The 20254-nt window shown below is 37.1% G+C and overlaps 1 protein-coding gene across 27 annotated transcripts in view; it reads right to left on the bottom strand.

Annotated features, from left to right (window-relative positions):
* Positions 1 to 20254, bottom strand: part of TCF4 (transcription factor 4) — a 381116-nt gene that overhangs the window by 76393 nt on the left and 284469 nt on the right. The window contains exon 1 of one of the 27 annotated variants that reach the window (XM_032152252.2): positions 2440 to 2523. The exons of the other annotated variants lie outside the window; for them this stretch is intronic. Coding sequence (XP_032008143.1) covers positions 2440 to 2508 — 69 coding nt within the window. The 5' untranslated portion in view covers positions 2509 to 2523. Of the gene's footprint in view, positions 1 to 2439; positions 2524 to 20254 lie in introns of those variants that run through there. 27 annotated transcript variants of the gene reach the window in all.

Here is a 20254-nt window from a genome sequence, read left to right as displayed (position 1 = left end):
TGCTTTTCATTGTCTTATGGCCTGGGATGTGCGGAAAGATGGAACCTCAAAGAACTCCTAACCATTATCATCATCTTCCTGTCCCTATGCAGCAGATGCATAGATTCCAAGAGGTGTCTTAAATGAAATACACACACACACACACACACACACACCCCACAATAATCTGTATTGCTGCTATTTTTCAGCATCATTTTGATGTTTAACAATCTGAACTAATAGCCATTTTAAAACATGTCCCAAGCTTCTGGAGGGAATCTGCCCCCCCATGCCAACCATTTGTTTCTTAACTGTGGAATAGTTCTGACCATCTTGATGGACTGACCTGCTCTGGGACTGAACAGAAGAGTGGACAATTTTTTGTTTGTTTTAATTGAAGGTCCTTAATGTGGGCCACATGTTCCTGGCAGTCATTTGGAAGGCAGGGGCAGGGAATGCAAAGTGGCAGGGAGTTGGGGGGTGGGGGAGGGGTAAGTGGGGAGGGGCTGGATGATGAAAAGACCAGTTCCACAAGGGAAGCACATTAGCAACCCAGAGTGGAAAGGGCCGGAAGGAAAACCCACCCACCTCACCCCTGCGTTCATTCTATCAACCTGCAATTGCTGCAATCAAAACCGTATGTCGGTTCTTCCAGATCTTTCTCACAGGACAAACATGCGAAGGGCCTCAGGCCTGGCGTTGCCATCAAATGGTAATTGATACCATATGAGCCACAAAATAGAAAAGCACATGCAAACAGCAACCACTCTCGCGGCACTCTCCTCCCTCCCACCTTCCAATCCCCTGCTTGGCCCCTTGAGAGGGATGAAATTGCAGGTCTTGCCGGGCTGCTAAGTGCACAGTGCACCATGAAAAACAAGTGTATGTGGCTCCAGTAACCACCTGTAAATCAGAGAGAAAGGAGGGTCCACTAGCCAAGAGCTCGTCCCAGAGAACAGGCGAAGGCAAAAGGTCACACTGGGTTAATACAAGGTCATCGATCATGGGGGAAAATGAGCACAGGTGTGAAGCAGATCACAGGCCGGGAGCAGGGAATGACCCCCCCGCTCCGGTCCCTCAGCACATCCGGCCTGGAGAAAGCTCGTTACTGCTAAGCCACATCTGTCTTCCTCCCCTCCCACCAGTGAGATAGTGGGAAAGTGGAAACCACTCCCCAATTACAAGGCAATTAGAAGAAAAGTGACCCCAATCCCGTATCTGCTGCTCTCCTTTTCTGAAGCTCTTTTGCATCCCATTGTTCTCACAGCAGCAAAAAAAGTCAAGAAAACCCGCTGAGCTGGGGGTTCTGCCAATTGCTGGTTGAATGTAATACAGTAGGTAAAATCCGTCTCTTATTTCCACCAACACTGACAGAAGTACAAGTAGCATACGGCTCTCGCCTCTGCATGTATATATTTTCTTATTAACTCGATCGGGCAGAAATTTGCAGAGATTTGTTTGGATTTAGAAGTCACAACAGAATGTCAGTTTCACAAACCAAGGCTCATTCTGTGGTGAAATGTACAGCTCTGGACCCAATCGTTCACCGCACACAGCTATTTGTTCCAATTCCTCCAGCAGCCGCTTCTGAACAAACAACTAACTTATTCTAAACACAAGCAACGGCTCTAATTTTTCTTCCTTCTCCCTATCCCGTTATATGTGATATTTTAGTCTTATAGATCTTATGAAGTTTAAATATTTTCCAGATGGGCCTAGGGAGCACATAACCGTGTAAACACTTTAAATTACAAAGGGCCAACTAAACACTTAAAACAGAAGAGGATGATGATGAGATTCTTCTTTTACAAACAGTAATCTAGTGAGCTAACACCAAAAACTGTAAAAAAAAAAAAAAAGGTGGGGGGGTTGGGGTGGGGGAGAGATATCAATTCCCTTTTTCCTCCCCAAAACTCTTGGAAGATGAGCTAATTCATCCTCATTTAGGTTGTATCTATTTATATCTTTTCTAAGTAAACCGTTTCTGAGAAAAAAAGATGATTTAAGCTCAATTTACAATTCAATACATCACAATGGTAAGAAACAAAACTGTGGTTGTAACCGAATGATAAATTCCACTGTCCTGCAGAGGGAAAATTAATAAGGCCTATTAACTCCGTCCATTTGCCCTGATCCTCAGCAGTCCTCTATTCCTAAAAGTCTGGCCACAAAAGACCTGAACAAGGTGGCACTTGCCAAGGACCCTCAACCTCAAGGCAATCCAGAAACATTCCTAATGACAGTCAGCACCAATCCAAGAGAAAAGGATGTGAGCAGATGAAGGTGGTAAAGTAACCCGGGCAGAGCGAATTCAAATGAAAGTTCTGGTGAATGCCAGGGAAGACAGAAGTAGTGCAAAGCGAATGGGTAACATACAAGTCAAAGCAGCACAGTGCAGCCCAAGAGGTGTCAAGTCAGGCAGGCTCGAGATAGACCACTCTGGGGAGACTCTGACCTTACCTCTGCTTTCCCTTCGTGATCCAGGCAACATAGCCCTGTATCTGAGCATCTGCATTGTTTAAATTTCATCCTGTGGTGTTGTTTGCTGATTGGTCAGACATGGCTGACAGCATCAGAACTTCAATCTGACACACAAGGAGCAAGCAGGACCACAGCCCAGAATTCATAATGGGAGGGAGAGAGGGAACTTCATGCTGGATATATGAAACTCAGACCCGCAGATGTCTGCTGCGAGGCCCGTGGCTGGCCTAGGGGTGGGAGGGCCTAGGATGAGACCGGGAGGAGGGCATGAAGAAGGGGAGGTGGGACAAGCTCAGCCACCCAAATGACCAGGCATGAGGCGTCCCCTGGATACAGCTGCATCTGGAGCCCGTTTAGCAGCTTCCCTCTTGCCACTCCCAGTTCCTGTGACCTCTTGGGAATAGAGGAGGCCTCCCTCCCTGAATGCCTTTTTTACAGAATAAAAGTGGTGGTGTTTTCAGTTTGGGGCAATGCATTTATTTCTCAAAATATTTGACATTTTCCCAAGTAGAGAGAAGCTACTAAAGAGAGCCCAGTTGTCAAAAGCATCCCATCCAGATATCTCTTATGGTGAGGAATGGCCTCCAATTTAATGGAATTCCTTAACTCCTTGATAGCAGTAAAGCAAAAAAGTAAAGGAAGAGACAAAAAGGTTGAAGGTGTTTAAGACATGGCAAGTAAACTTGCCATAGAAATAATAAAAACAGACAGAAAAGAAAGAAAATACCTTGCAAGTGGGAGAGGAAAGAAGAACCAGTACTACTGAGTTACAGGCTAGGTCTTCATTCTGATTCAAGTGCCTGTTCCTTTCCAGGCCATGAGGAGCCACCTGAGACTCACTGAAAGCAATGGTGGCTGGCCGCAGATCACCCCCTTCTCTTCCCACTTCCAACCTGGCTCCCAGTACACACACACACACACACACACACACACACACACACACACACACACCCTGGCTCCCAGTACACACACACACACACACCCCTGACCCAGCTACTGGCAATGGGTGCAACTGAGTTTACCTGATGTAAAATGCAGGATCGCTTTCCCTCCTGAAAGTTTATATGTAGGATTATCACCTCCAATTAAGGATCAGTGTTAGTCTATTTAAACTCTTGCCTTCGTGTCCCTACTACATAGAATCATGACTGCGCAACTCTGGCGGTGGCGGGGGGGGGGGCGGAATCAGTCGAATATAAAAATCCAAGGAGACTTCCCTAGGGCTCAGCAAAGAACATTACTTGCAATTTTTTCTCTTTCCCAATTTCTCCTTTTCCAGAATTCTTTGTTAGAATTTTGGGGAAGGTATCATGGATTCTGTAATAATTACAGAGGAAGAAAAGATATAAGGTGAAGTAAGGACAACAGTACAATAAAAAAAGAGATGGATAAAAGTGGCAGGTTTGAGGATAAAATAATGGCTGGAGATCAGGTTATTAAAACAAACAAGTGAAATGGACAGAAAAAAGGAACAAGACCCTTTGGCTGAGGGGAAGGAAAAGGTTAACACAACATGAAAATCAAGATTTAATAAAAATTAATCCTTGAAAACACCATCACTGATTTAAAATCAATTTGAAATTGTGAAATTGCAAAGCAGGACAAAATAAATCCATCTGGTTTAAAACAAAAGAAAACCTCTACCACAACCTTCTCACCTCTCCACCTCCAAAAAGGAAAGAAACAATCTCATTTTCCTCTCTACTGTGTAAACATTAGTTATATGGCCTAATTTTCTAAATAAAGCTAGAAAGACAAACCACTGAAATCCAAAGAGTTAAGGAAAGGATATTAGCATAAAGGAAATATATATGAAAATTAGAGCAACAAAGCAGCAGGGGCAATAAATATAAGTAAAGCTAGAGGGTCAGTGTGAATGGCTGAAGTTGTGAATAGGAAAAGAAGCCCAGAAGGAAAAAAGTGGCCAAGGTGGTCTGCGTTTCATTCAGTGAAGAAGATGGTATGAAAGAAACACACTAGGCAAGCATACAGAAACGACTGAACACCAGAAAACATAAACAAGAATATAGGAATTCAATGTGAGAGTGAGACAAATAAACCTAATGTAACAGAGATCAAATAGAAATTGGAAAAACAGAATGCAGTTTGTCAGAAGCATTTAAAAAGTGCCTTAAGATACGTAGAATTATAAATACAGTTTTGCTAAACGTATGCTAAACAGCACATCTTTACAACCACTATAGACTGAGGAGAGATTATATGAAAACAATATCATGCATTTCTTGAATCTACTTCCTAATTAAAAAAAAAAAAACTGTCCCAACTTCCAAGATCCATTTACAATTGCATGAGACAACAACAAACATATCACACAAGGGCAGAATTCCTTGTCAGGAATGAACGTAAGTAATGCAAATGGTAGTTTTTTGGGGCACATTTCATTATCCAAGACATTCAAGGTATTAAAAGAATATTCATGCAAGCACCTCACCCAAGACCAAAGGAAATCTTTGGTCCTTATTCAAAAGGTTCAATCTACTCATGAACTAGATATGGGAAGGATCAGTTGAGAAAATGTGATTTAAGAAGAGTGCATTTGTAGTGTTAGCTCTGAAAGCCTGAACAGCCTTTCAAGCTCCTGGCCTAGTTTTTAACTCAGAAGAGGATCAACTTTGTTTCAATGATAAACCAATAATTGCATATTTGGTGGAGAAGTCTACAGCTCTGTCAAGCAGCAAAGGAAGCAGGGTGACAGCAGTTTCAGGTGACGGGACACAATAAAAACAATGAGGAAAGAAAATGTTTGCTTTTTCTGTCAACTGAGATGTCAGTACCCGTTAATAAATCTATCTGCTAAATCTACTCTTATTCATGTGGGACATCACCAATTTAAAGTAAAATAAATTATCTTTAATTAAATGGAATTGTCGTCTTCCTCCCGCTATCATCCCCAATTATTACATCCTAATCAGCCCTTTAGGGAGAAGGCAAGAGAGAATGCTGAAAGGCACATTGACTATAAACAATTTCTCTTTCTGTCAACTGGTAAAATTTTTAATTTTAATTATTGATTATAACTATAATTTTTTGATTTAAGTAATGAAAACCACAAAAATTCTGTCACTTTCAGGGGGAACACTGTACATGGTCACTTCCAAATTTCCTTTAACTCTTTCTCTGTGAAAATTTCCAAAATCAGAAGAAATCACTATGAACTAAGCAAATTATCTATTTAAACCTAATCTAATACTTTTATTTCCAGTACAAAAGTACCAGTTTTAATTAATACTCCAGAATGCACAGCACTAACTGAATGCCAGCTAGGATGTATGTTTTTGGTTGCTAAGCTTTCGAAAACTAGGATTATGGAATGGTATCAATTTATGTTTAGACAAGAATGGTACATACACTTTAAACTTTAAGACATGTAACTGGATAAATGGAGGTGGGTGATCTTATTACCAATGCTTATGATTTCCTCTGCCCCAGTTTTCAGCTCCCCCAATTCTCTTTTTTTGTAACTTCATCCAAATTGTAACAAAAGCTATGTGTATTTTTAACCAAGTGATTCACATGAAATACATGCTATTATCAGTTTCCATATTGATAGGATAACGCCCTTCAAAATAAATGATGAAATCAATAAGTAAATGAAGTAGTGTGTCACTCCCACTCCAAAGATACAGAGGTGAACTATTTTCCCAAGAGTGACAAAGAATGAATTTAGGAGCAACTGGGCACATCTTCATTTACGGTGCCCCTTCCGACTCTACTCCCAACAACCAGGTTGGATTTTGTTTGCTTCACTTTTTGTTATAACTATAGACTTTGCAAGGGAGGGTGGGGAGTTTTCTTTTCACCTTCCATGTAACAACAAAATCAACCTCTGAAATTTGGAAGTGAATTATTAATTATTTGTTCTACAAAGAAGATAAATGTATCTAGAATAAACAGGTAAGGGTGTTGACTGTTTTCTGACTGCTTAGTGTTACTTTTAAAAATGTAATTTTTCCAGGGTGTAGTACTGTTTTCATTTAGCATGCCTTTGAATTGCCGCCTACAGAAGTAAAAAAAGAAACCACAGCTATACAAGCCTGCTGACTTTCTTATAAAAGAACCAGTTTTTAACTTGTTTATACTACTGATTCCAAATGAATTCAAGATGGTGGCTAGTTAAAGAAAGCAAGCCCATGCCAGGGAGTTTGATCAAAGAACTTCAATTCAGCAATGTTCAGTTTTAATTGACCACTAATTAAGCTACATTAGTCCAAGAAAGGTCTGTATCACTTTGAGTAATAAAGAAAAGAATTAATTTAACCCTGTGTCAGTCAGCTTTAGTAAATTCATCTGAAAGCAACTTCTCAAACGACAGGCATGAAAGAGGTGTCTAGTGTTAAATGCCAAATGTGGTCTACAGAATTCAGAGAAGACCAGGAACTCCGTTTTCAAGGGTATTTGTTACTTTGCTAGTGATGTCACCTTGCAGGTATAATTATCTTCATTACAGATACAAAGATGTCAGCTTTACTCCCTGGGTTGCAAAGGGTTGCTTTAAAATTGGATTCAAAACATGGCATCATACCAGCCACAGTTTTAACTTTCCTGTATTCTAGACAAAAATAGAGTGGATTTGCAAAATCATGAGAATTTTCAAAGGCTTGGAACTCTCCTTCTGGGAAAAGTGAGTTGAAGACTGGGTGGTGGGGGGGGGGGAATGAAACAACTGCAATAACACCACCAAAAAAGCTCATTATAATTAGGAACCACAAGCTATGACAACCATGACAGCAGCATTAAAAGTCCATGTGTTAAAATAGTTCATTTCTGAAAATCCAGTCGCAAAATTTTTATTTTCCCACACGTTGTACATCAAAATCTTTTATCCACAATTCTGATTTAAAAAAAGGCTTTTAGGAAGAGGGAAAAAAATTATAAAGCAGCAACAAACTCCATTTCAGGATTTAACATCAAGACGTAAGATATAAGAAAATACTGCTTTAAAACTTGGGTGTTTATGACTGGTAAAGTCCTTCACCTTAACTCAGAGGTAAATGACCTATGGTCTTATGACAAATGTCAAATAGTAAAAATATGTTTAAATTTTAAAAGTAAACCCAGATGTCAATGGTACGCTGGCTTCTATTTTATATTAATTACCTCTGCCCTCCAAGCCTGCATGAAGAGCATTGGCTGTTATATCACTGAAAGCCATAAGGGTCAAATAATCTTGAAGAGGTGTACCCTGTGGCCTCAACACACATTATATTTCGTCTTAATAGTGTTTGGCAACCAAAGACTGCATTTTCTACAACAGTATTTAATAAACAACATTTTTAAATCATTCTGCCGGTACTCATTAAAATGCACTTGTTTGTGAAATGCAATAGTTAGCTCTATGAAACCAAAATATTAATGCAAATTGGAATTTCTAAGTTTAAAGTGGTATTTGCATAACAGGAACTAAACGTGGCACAAGCTGAAAGAGTGCACAGCACACAAATGCTTCTCAACACCATAATTATTACCAACAAAATGATGGCTTACATATATACCATTAGAAGCCCAAGGCATCTGCCAGTCTGTGTCACCATAGGCTTCCAGTGCTCCCAATGTCTAGACTGTAGCAACGAGAGGATGATGGGGAAAGCTCTGGAATTGTCTCACCTGTTAAAGTAGCACAGGTACGAGCCTAGGGCTAGCCCATTCATCTATTGCCACCTACGGTTATCACTGAAAAGTAATTAATATGATTTTGAGTGCATGTATGAATGAACATGGTCTTCAGCACTACCAACGCTAACTGGGCACATTTGTCCAACTCAGTGATGCAGGGAATGGAAAGATACTATGTATGTAGGTATATACTTACTTAAGTACTACTTAAGGGATACAATTTTATAACAACACAAAGTCAGGTTAGTGACTAAATGACTGCTAAGGACAAGATGGACAGATGTTTTCATTTACTATGAAAAATATTTGGATTATGTGAGTAAATACATATTTTTAAAAAATTTTAGATCCAAGGGGTACACGTGCTTGTTGTTACGTGGAATATTGCATGCTGCTGGGGACTGGGCTTCTAATGTACCCATTACCCAAATGGTGAATATTGAACCCAATTTAACTTTTGATAAAATACTACTTTTTACTAAACAGCAAGAGCAGAGGCATGAGCTCTGTAAAATTTGGCAGAGGCCAGCTCTCTCGGGAGCATTCCACCCAAAGGTCTTGTCTAACTGTATGTATGGACATATGCCCGTATGGTGGATGTGACACATTCATTAGGCTGCATAAACATTTCTTGGTTGTCTACAATATGCCAAAAGGTCTACAAAGATGCATTAAGACATGGTCCCTTCTGGAGGGTATCACTGGCTGGAAATTCAAGGTCCCCATTGTGTGCAGACAGGCAAAGGGCTGTATCCTTTGAAAAGTTTGTGTAACTCAAGCTCTAGATTTAAATTCAGTTGAGATAAGCATTCGGTAAAGTGCTACAAAGGTAGCATTAAAATGTCAATTCTTACATCAGATATTTGACAATAAAGCTAAGAAAAATGTAAAAATATCCTATTGGAATATATAGCAGCAATGACTCTATTCTGTCATGACCCACATGATCTTGAGCAAGTTATTTAATCCCTCAATGCTGCCATTTCCCAGGCCAGCACCTCCCCATGGAACTTTCTACAATGATACAAATATTCTATATCTGTGCTAATACAGTAGCCACTGATCATATATGAAAACTCAGTAATTGAAACTTGGCTAGTGCAACCAAGGAAGTGATGTTTTTAAAGTTTTATTTAATTCTCATTGACTGACATCATTTATTTATTATTATTATTATTATTATTTTTAATTTTAGAGACAGGGTCTTGCTCTGCTGCCCAGGCTGGAGCACAGTGGCATGATCATGGCTTGCTGCAGCCTCAGCCTCCTGGGCTCAATGATCCTCCTGCCTCAATCTCCTAAGTAGCTGGGACTACAGATGTGTGCCACCATGCCTGGCTAATTTTTTTTTTTTTTTAACTTTTTGTAGAGACAAGGTGTCCCAATGTTGATCATGCTGATCTTGAACTCCTGGGCTCAGGTGATCCTCCCGCTTCAGCTTCCCAAAGTGCTGGGATTACAGGCATAAGCCACTGTGCCTGGCCTTCATTTGAATGTTAATAGCCACATGGGGCCAGTGGCTACCTCACTGGACAGGCCAGGCTTTGCCTGTGAAATGGGATGATGACTCCTGCATGACCTATCTTACTGAGGTGCAGTAATGATCAAATGAGAACCGGGTTGAGAAAATGTCTGAAAGAACCTAAGCTTACAACTGTATTTTACTGGATATTAATTATTGCTACAATATTTTCTGTAAGCTTTATTTTAACTGTAAGCCACTTTCCTAATAATTAAAAGTCACAGTAAGATTGGTTTTACACTCCATAAATGTCTGAGTTAAATACTACACAGGCAAGCTTCCTGAAGCATATTCTAAAAACACTGTGTAAGCAAGTTATTGCTCTACAATTATTCAGAGGGACATATGGACTATAAGAGAAATACTGAGTGCAACACAGATAATCAATGATTGATCAAAAAAAGGTCAATACTCCCTCAAATAGTTTCACTTACAGGAAATTCACGATGTAAAAAAATTACCATCTTCTAGAAACAGAAATATTCAAATAAAACAATTACCATAAAAATAGTAATCGTTATTACTTGTCTGGCACATAAAAAGAATGTTAAAATTTTCTTTTCAGTTGCTCACTTTGAGTACAGACAACGCTGTACAATAAAAGGTGGAAGACAGTTCAAAATAAATGCCAGTTTAGGCAAACTTATAGATGGTTACAGATGTGATGTACAAAGTAAACCTAAACACATCAGTGTGATTTTACTAGAATGTGTTGTACCAAGCTGGACAGGGAAACAGGAAGAGTGAAGTGCAGGGTCTGAGAATGCCTGTGGGAAGGAATTGAAATTCCATTAGCTAATGGGCTAAGCAATAAACGAAAGCATATCTGTACACCAAAGATATACTGCAAATCAGAGCTGCCATTCCCGTGCCCAGCCTCCACATCTACTCTCATTAAACCTTGGAGAACTTTGTTTATCATGGGGAGGAAATTGAAGAGTGGTTCAAGTTACTGTGAGGCTTGGCAACTAGCTCCAAAATGTGGCACCTAAGGATTGAGGTCTAGAAGTTGGCAGGTGTAAGACTCAGCCACCAGATCCTGCCACCTTCCTCCACAGGGTGCTATGGAAGGCAACTGACGTTTCAAAATCACTTCCGTATCACAGTCAAGAATGATCTACATTGAGGGGAGGCGCAGCAGTGGCAGGGAGAGAGGTCCCCAGTTGTGAGGAGGTAAAGGAGTTGCATTATTGGGAAAGCTGAAAAGAACGTCTTCAACGTTGGCTTTAAATTTTAATCTTTTCTTGATAACAGACGATATGATGTTATGATGTTAATGATGATGTAAACAATGTCCGTAATGCCAAAAAACTTAAAACATAAATATTAATTAGTTTCTTTATGCTACTTTCTTTTTTCCACTTTATGTCCTGTAGGAAAAAAATGGTAATACACTTCCTCATTTAGGATGATTCAAAACAAACCAATAGTTACACTGATAGAGGGTTCTAAACATTTTAAAAGGTAAGACAAAAATATATGTTTAGGGTATGCAGACATGTTGCGTTACTGACTCAACATACTCTAACAGCTGCTTTGAAGCCATTCCAGTTGGTTCACAAATAATGTACAATATTTAATACACTATAAAATCTCACATTTTCATGGTAAAAGGTAGAAATACCTGGGCAATGCTATAGTGTGCTACGCCAAAAAAAAAGAAATGTTTTGGAAACAAAAGAAAAAAGGAAAAAAAAGAAAAGGAAAGGGGAAATAGAAAGGGAAAGAAAACAACAAAAAAAGTTATCCTCTATAAATGCCTCACAATGCCAAGATTTAATTATGGAACTTAGTATGACATTATTTAATTCTTAAGGTCCAGATATATTACTTTGCAAGCAGGACTTCCCAACCTCAGCACTTCTGAGGGTCTGTCTTGCGCACTGTTAAGATGTTTAGCAGCATCCCTGGCCTCCAGCCCTAGATGCCAGTAGCAAGCTCCTGCCTGACCCCCACAGTTGTGACACTCAAAATTGTTTCCAGATATTGCCGTATGTCCCCTGGGGAACACCCCTGTTCTAAAGATATATGTTTGTAATCTTAGTCTGTCAGCAACAAATATCCACTTTGATTTTCTTAAATCTTCATCGTCCATCTCTAGGAGTATCTTCTTTCAACTAAACAAGGAAATAGCCATTGACAACTATGATCACTTAGTATGTGATAGTCTGACTTTGTGATCTTATGGCGCTCCATAGTCTTAGCCTCTAACTTTGAAACAGGCAACCTATGTTCACTCTGGAACTTTTAGAACCAACTCTATAGCAGTCTTGATTATGTGATAGCAAATATTTTATCATTTTCAACTAAATGTTCTGAACTACATGCAATAATCAAAATAATACTCTGTATAAAAATTTTTTATGAATAAACAAGTTTGAGTAATAAATAACTGGCATTATCTAGTACTGTCTAGTTACGAAATCTATCCATCTATCTACCCACCCAACCATGCTTTCTCCAATCCAGCCATACATTCATCATCATAAAACCTGTCATGCTTTCAATTCTGATTGAGTTACACAGGTAAAAAGCCTAGGACCAGCCAAAGAGTTTAATCTACATAGCTCCCTATTGGCAATGCATCTGTGAAGACACTGTTATCTATAAATAATTACACATCAGGCCAGCTATATATTTTATATACTACTTCATCTAACTCAAAACAGGAAAATATCTTAATGTATAAATGTGTTTAGGTTTTCTTAAATTGGTTACTTTGTTAAATAGGTAATCTATTGAGAGATGCAAGATTCTAATACGGATTATCCTGAGAAGGTAAACATTTAAACAGACCAACTGAACCCAGGAATCACCATCTAACTTTAAAACAGGTTAAATGGATCTTCAACGTGAAGATTAAAAATGTATTAAAGATTCCAAAAACAATGCTAGCCTAAAGCTACTTAGCCATGATCTATTTGTCCTTTCTCATCTGTTTTTCCTCTTTCATCATCTAAAGATAATGGAGGAAAAGTACCATAAAACCAAAACTTCCTTCATAAGAAACAATTCAGTATGGTTTTGCATTTTTCAATGTCATATCTGAAAGGTAAAGCAGCTTCTCTAGTCTACAGGTTAGGATATCATAACGATTCATGTAGGTCATCTTTCTTGGGGTTAATTAAGGAAACTGAATCCTAAATGATTTTATCAGCAAAAGTGACACTGTAAAGTTGGGCCAAGAGGATCTGCTATTACAGGAATCCTTTAAAATGTAAATGCGTTTAACAATCATGCATCTATTTCTAGCAGTTTAAGCTCATTCCCTGGAAGCATGCAAGAGGTGTGCTACACTTTGCAACCTCTGGGAAGTAGGATTACCAGATTCACATCAACACATCTAATTTTACAGTTACCTTATTTAAGTTTTTAATACGGCACAGGTCTTTTTCTCAGGTGTTAATAGAAAAATCAATTTTAAGTCACAACAGCTGTGATCATTTTAAATATCACAGCTGTCACAAGTTGAAAATAACCAATTTGAGCATACAAGTTTCTGCTGCAAATGTAAGAAGATGGAAATGTGATGGAATTTTATCTTTTACTCCCTCTGAAGCTGAATGTCTAATACAATAGTAGAGTAATAACTTATTTGCTTTAAAATAAAATCAGGCTCCCATTTCTTTACTGACCTAGCCAACAGATGGCTCAAAAGAACAGAGAAGAACATCATTTTTAAGATACACTCCTATGGCAAGTGTGGAACATGTTTAATTATGGAAGTATTAACTCAGGAAAGAGTGAGTTAAATAGTTGATATCAAAATTGCGAGTTCATTTATGTAAACATTTTGTTGTGAAGCCAGGGGGGAGATTAAGTGGGATCCATGCTACATATTAAGTGTTATTAAAATCTAGGAATTTAAATTATTACACAGGACAAAGTCTAAACTGATATGAGAATAGTGTTAACTAGTATCTTGCAGAAAATAATGGCATTGTATCTATTTCTTTGCAAACTCAAACTAGCCATTGGATGGCATGAAATAAAAGTTCCTCTCCCTCCCCCTTCAATCCAAATTTAATGTCATTACGTTTCAAAGACTATAATGACATTCCTAAAGAACTCAAAATTTAAAAAAGAAAAGGAAAGGACAGAGAAGGCATTATCTATTCTACTGGCTGAAGAAAGTTTAGATTTCTCTGTGTGAAATGAATTACGGAAAATGAACACCCAAGAAAGTCTAGAATTATAATAACAAACAATTATTGCCACCTATGCTCCAGGGGAGAACCGGGCTCAAGTGTTTGAGAAATGGTATTGCATGATTAATACAAGGAAGAACTCAACCAGAAGAAAAGTATAATCTTATACCAAAGCCTTGGTAATGTTACACAACTTTTTCAAAATGTTTTCAAGGTCTCCTAACATCCTGGCTGATATATAAGTAGAAAATAAAAATTTAAAGTATTTTCATCCCAGATCTTCAATCCTACTTCAATGAGTTTGACATTTCCCTCCCCCTTCCTTACAAATTCACAGAGTAGAGATAAAACGTTGGCGATATTTGCAAGTAAACAACTTGTATGAAAAAAGTTGACACCAATCCCCATCCCATTTGGCTTAGGGAAGTTTAGTGCAGCAGGTAGAGGGAAGCCCTAATATCCCATATTATATGCATATTAATTTCAAAGCTACATGAAAAACACTGTAGTCTTTTAATCACATCAACACAAAAAAGCACTACAAAGTGAAACTACACTTGTTACACATTTATCCCAACCCCCACATCACACAAAGGGAGCCTAAGTAAACAGCATCCATCCAGCTCCTTTAATGCTGAGCCTCCACTTCTGTAATAACAGGTGCAGAAATAATAATGTGCTGGCCAATCAACTTTTTCCTCTGATTTGTCAGTTTAGCTTAATAATGCCATTAGGAATGTAAACATTTCTGCAATTTATATTTAAAAGTCAATAAAATAATGGGGTGCAGAATTTATCCTTTTTAATTTTTTAAGTAATACATTTGATTATTTTAATCACGTCAGTACTTAACTGGATAGGGTTTAAATATGCATGTAACATCAATTTAATTTGTTTTATTCGTTAGAAAAGCTATTGAGTCATACAGTATTTATTCTCCTTAAAAAAAAAAAAAAGACCACACATTCTAGGAGAAAGGGAGTACAGGGCACTTGTATCTTGCTTCCCTTCTTGGAGATGGGATTCTGGTACCTTCCAAATGTCTTTCAGTGGGAGCATTTTAAAATGGTAACCAAAGAGGTGAAGATCCAATACACACACTAGATGGCTGACAATAAAAAAAAGGAGTGTTTCCATACTGTGGATAAACTTTATTGGGCTACAGTAATAGGACTGTGGTTGGTAAATGCATCAACTATTTTTAAAATGGTGTGAGAGTTTTTCCCAACATAGCAATTCCCACTTAAACAGGATCATTATTGGTGCAGTCATTCAGTACTCTATAATTCTCACCCTTAGGTTTGTGGAGGTGAAAAAGCCAAGTCAAATGTTAGCCTCCACTGTTAACATCCCCTATTCATTTTCAGGTCAGCTACAATGGAAGCAGCTGGAATTCAACTCTCCCCACTCTCTCTCACCAATTACCTCAACATGCCCTCTCTCAAGATGAGTGTAATTTGGTCTCTAGGAAAGCACAGAGCTAGGTCCCTGGAGGATGCCAGCCAAAGCCTGCATTTTTTTCAGTTGAGCCTGAAATTAGACCATCATCTACACTGCTCCCACCTCTGACTTCTCAGGTGTTCAAACCCACTCTTTAGCCCCCTTTTTTTAGGTGGGGAGAACAGAGTTTAAAGCAGTATACTCTCCTAAACAGAATGTTAGAGGCGTAGTGTCTCTTTTAAGTCTTTCTGGATTAAAGACCTCAATGAATATGTGCAGATTTCTTTAAGAAATTAGGAAGAATAGGAAGAAAACTAGGTAAACAGGAGCAACACAGCATTTAGAGACAGAAATATCAGAAATGTGAACTCTTAATTCTAATCAGAATGTGGTAGTCTGCCATAAACACATCTGCAAATAAAAGGTTGTAGTTTGGAACCAAGTCATGGATCTTCAGCACTGCAAAAAGGAAAGTCTCCAAAGTTTAAGTGGAGTTCATGTATAATTCTCAAACCACTTTCAAGCTCAAAACCAGTAAATTTCACCTTAAGAAGTATTCTTCAGAAGAAAAAAAATTGCTTTGCTTAATAAAATGCCATGGTATCTATATACCTAAAACGATATGATAATGTGCCAAATAGTTTATTATAGAATTTGAAATGTTATAAAGCCTACAACTATGGACATTTTCTGAAAATTCCAAGTATAACTTTCAGTAGATCACTTCACACTAAAGGAGACAATTTTATACAAGTATCTTTTCCACTTCTGTCACTATTGATCTCTTTTCCTGGTATACAAACAACGGCTTTTTTTTTTTTTAGGACCATGATGATTTCCTAAATAGATTATAAATATTTTATGAATATACAAATATCCCTTTTTTTAGTAATCAATAATGTTTATCACATATAACTTTAGCCTGTGTCATCTTAGAGTTATGTTTGAAGTATTAAGGGCTAATAAAGTGCAATTAAACATACAAAAACTTGAAAAAGCTTAAAACTAAAATTACTTTTAAACTACGTTGACTGTGAAAGATTATTTATTTTGTAACCCTGATAATATTGGAGGGGGAAAAAAGGCCCAGTAATCTTTTATGTGTCTGCATACTGAAATTCTCACAGGTACAAGGCATGCATTTAGGTCAGCTGTGCAGAGCAAATATATGTCTCTACTGTACTTTCTTCTTAAGGCAAAAGTAAATCTGAATTCTAACAACTTTTACAATTGCCAGAACCACATATAAAATCTCTTAAATTTTCTGAATGAGAAAACAAGAGATTCATTTAATAGATCCCTGATGGCAGCACGTAGACCATGTATTTGACCTACAATAGTGATTCTAAAGAACTTAGACTACAGCATTGTTTTTCTTAGTGGCAGAGCAGTAATAGAAGTTTCAAGTATGCTTGGAAACACACACATACAAAATTCATAATAATGAAATATGACAGTGTCTAAAGTCCAACTAAAGATAAGTTATAAAGGAAGACATCACTTATTCTCAAGCCTCCATCGTGGTACTACAATTTAGTAGAAACAAAACAACAACAAAAAAAGCCGAATAGGGGATGTAATGCAAACCACATTTATAGTGGAACAGGAAACAAATGATTCTTCAGCACAATTTCCTGTAGATCAGTTGGAAAGGTATTTAAAAGACTGCATCAACTATTACATCTTGTTTCCTGACCACTTTTCTCCCCAACCCTCTTTCTCCTATCCCAATGTCCTTTCTCCTAATTCTGCCTGCAACAATGCTATCACCCAGCGACAGAAGGATGCTTTACCAACACTACATTTAAAATGCTTAGACGTAGCAGAAATTAGGAATTAGATAAAATTAACCAAAGATGTAACTGATCCACATTTTTTCCCTGAGAAATTAGCCTCACAGAAATGTTCAAACTGGTATCTGTGAATCTCATGCAGGGATTTTGAAAATTTAATCAGAGGCAGGAAGGCAAGATGTAGCCACAATGTCAAGATTAAGTAAGTGTCTGGTGAATTTTTATCAGCTTAAACGTAAAGAACAAAATCAACATAACTTTGTTTTAAAGTAATGAAGCATAAAAGAAAAAAATAAAAATTTCATTGTTATTTTTAAATGGGTAAATTAAAGTGCCAACTATATAAAAAAAAAAGCTCACAAAAAAGCAGTTTTTCCTACGTGCTTTCTCTTTAATATGTTTTATTTTATTGAACCAGTGGGGAATTTAAAAATTTGATTACTTTGTGGCCTAAGCAAATTTTGGCTGTGTAATAGCAAGTAAACAGCAATTTAAAAAAATAAAAGCATTTATACTGGCTGCTTTCATTTATAATCATGGTTCTGAAAATAGTAAGTATAAGAAATATATTTTTAAAATGCCAAATGTAATTTGCATAGTTGACACTCTACTGGAAACTTTAAAACCCAGTGGCTACCTATGTCCTATGTGTGACTGCTCCAACCAACTGTGAGGTTTGGGGAAAAAAAAAAGAGTCATATGTAAAATGTACTGAAAAATGTTATTAGCGGCGTTATTTAAATATTAATCTTTTTATGTTAGCACTTCCTGTGACAAATAAGAAAAAGCTAAACTCTTCATACTCCAATTTTCAGCTTTAAAAAATTTAGCTTGCTGACTGATATTGTCACTTATTTATAGGAAAACTTGCTTCTAAGAATACATTTCCCAATTGAGAGATTCTGATATTCAAATACTCCTAATTTTTCACCTTAAGCAGGACTCATAACATTATTTTCTTCTTTGGCCTTGATATCAGAAATAATTAACATCCAGTTTCATCTCTGAACTTTATGGACTTGAAAAGCTGCATAATATGACCAACAGTCAGAATATAAACATAAAAAGCTCATTACCATTTACTTTCCGAGATTTGATGATTTGACAAATAACTATTTCAAAACAACTACTTTGAAACATGGTTTGAAGCTTGTTAGTATAAAGCAAAAAGAGCAATTACAATAATTATAGGTTTCTCTATACGGTTTAACACATGCACATGCTGGCGAGAGCTGATGATGTGATCTTAAATTACCATTAGGAGGAAATTTCACCACTTTTGTTTTCAATTTTATTTGCCATAATTTTATCTTTGTGGATATGCTATAATATTAGATAGGTGAAATTTGACCAAATAATCACTTATTAAAATTCTTCTTCAATGAACATGTAAGAAGCTATAAAAGTCAAAATTTAGAGCTAGAACTACACTTATTGTAGAGCAGGTAATGCCTAATACTTCTTATAGCCTTAATAAGGACAGATACATTGGCACACTTTGATACAAGCTTGTATTCCAACACAAAAAGCTACTGATTTTCTCTGCAAAAAAAAATCTGTTTCGTAGTTCAGAAGTGGTGCTTTAATTTTTTTTTAAGCTTAGATTTGGATTCATTTGTATTTAAACCTCTAATGCATAGAGGAAAAAAAATCACAAAAATTATTTGATCAAGTTCATTAAACTCTTAACTGAGGAGAAACTGATTTTTAAAAATACATTCTGGTTTATATCCAAAATTTATCCTTTGATAGCTCTTGTGTTACGATTTTTTGTTAAGTATTTGTTTCAGAGTCCACACTTCTGGACAGGTACAGTTGTTCACAGAAACAAGGAAAAATTTTGTTGTGGGATATAGACATGGAAACACTTACTAACTTAAGGTAGTAAAAAAATTCACATTTTTTTTGTTTGTCCTAAAATATCATCGATTATATTTCTGCTAGAAAGTTAGAGGACAACTGATTTTACAAACCCAATAGTTGCCAGTTCATAAAAGAAGAAACCATAATTGTTGTAATGCTTAATTATATTCTTCCCACAAGCTAAAATCAGTGTGTTTTGGAATGATTTTCCATTTTTCTTCTTTTGTTTATTCACAGGGAAAACCTGCTTCCTCTGGCCTCTCTCAGTTCAGGGAGTTCAAACTGAATTTAAACAAGTAATTGACTTGTCACTGGGAAAAAAAGAAGGAATTCAGTGCTGTGTTCTCTTCAGAGGAAAACTTGTGCAACAAATAGCTGACCACACTTAACTCCAACAATTCAGGTTCAAACACACATTGGTTAGACATGCACATACACACAAAAACGCATAGATATTCAACCTCCAAACGATAAGAGAAACTCAAGAAATGTAAAGTCTCTTCGATAGGCATTTTGAACAATTAACGCATGGTATATACAATCTCCACAACATGTCTGGCACCAAATCAAAAGCCGCTCAATGCAGAATTAGAGCCAGCAGAATACACACTGTAGAATAAACAAAAATCTGCTTCATCAGTGTATGCATGAGGGCATTTTAAAAAATGGTATAGAATTGGCCCCTTCCTTGGGACACACACAACTGGACTTTGCTGTCTGTTTCACAAAGCTAAGATGGACAACTGGTAGCCATCCGCAGTTTCAAAAGCTTTCTGCTGGTGTTCCAAATGGCTATTTTTTTCTAACTATAATGTATGTACAGTTTGCCTCTTTCTAGTGTTTGAATCAATAGAGATACACATCACCAGATTTGTTTTTAATAAACGCCTTAAAACAGTTCCTATAAATACATTTCCTGTGACAGAGCGATCTTGATTTTATGAGTACCATCCTCTCAAAAAAAAAAAAAAAATCTAACAACCAAAATATTTGGCAACTGAGAGGGCATATTAGTGATATGATGTCATATTCAGCATTTTCTTACGGTGGAGGCAACTGGCAAGCTGTGGGAATGGAATACATATTTTTGAAAATTCCTTTTGGCTAAAAGGGAGTTAAAAGGTACAAAACTTAAATTAAAATTTTGTCAGTTCAGATATTTAAGATGCAAAATTAACAATTAACATGTAAAAGTCACATCATTGGTAATCCTGAAAGATAAAAACCATGGAAACTTACATTCTTTTATAATGTAAGTCTTTCATAACGGATAAGGGCTATCTAATCCCTGAATCTGCTTCAGAGACACTTTTGCTTACTGACTACGATGGCATCATTCACAAAATTTTTATTAAAAGTGCTTTAAAATGAAAGGTGCTGAATATGTTATGTAT

Source organism: Hylobates moloch, unplaced genomic scaffold (genome assembly GCF_009828535.3).
Source record: "Hylobates moloch isolate HMO894 unplaced genomic scaffold, HMol_V3 SCAFFOLD_5, whole genome shotgun sequence".
NCBI classification, from domain to species: Eukaryota; Metazoa; Chordata; class Mammalia; order Primates; family Hylobatidae; genus Hylobates; species Hylobates moloch.
Note: the sequence above shows the minus strand (reverse complement) of the source record. Positions and strands in the feature narration are given on the sequence as shown.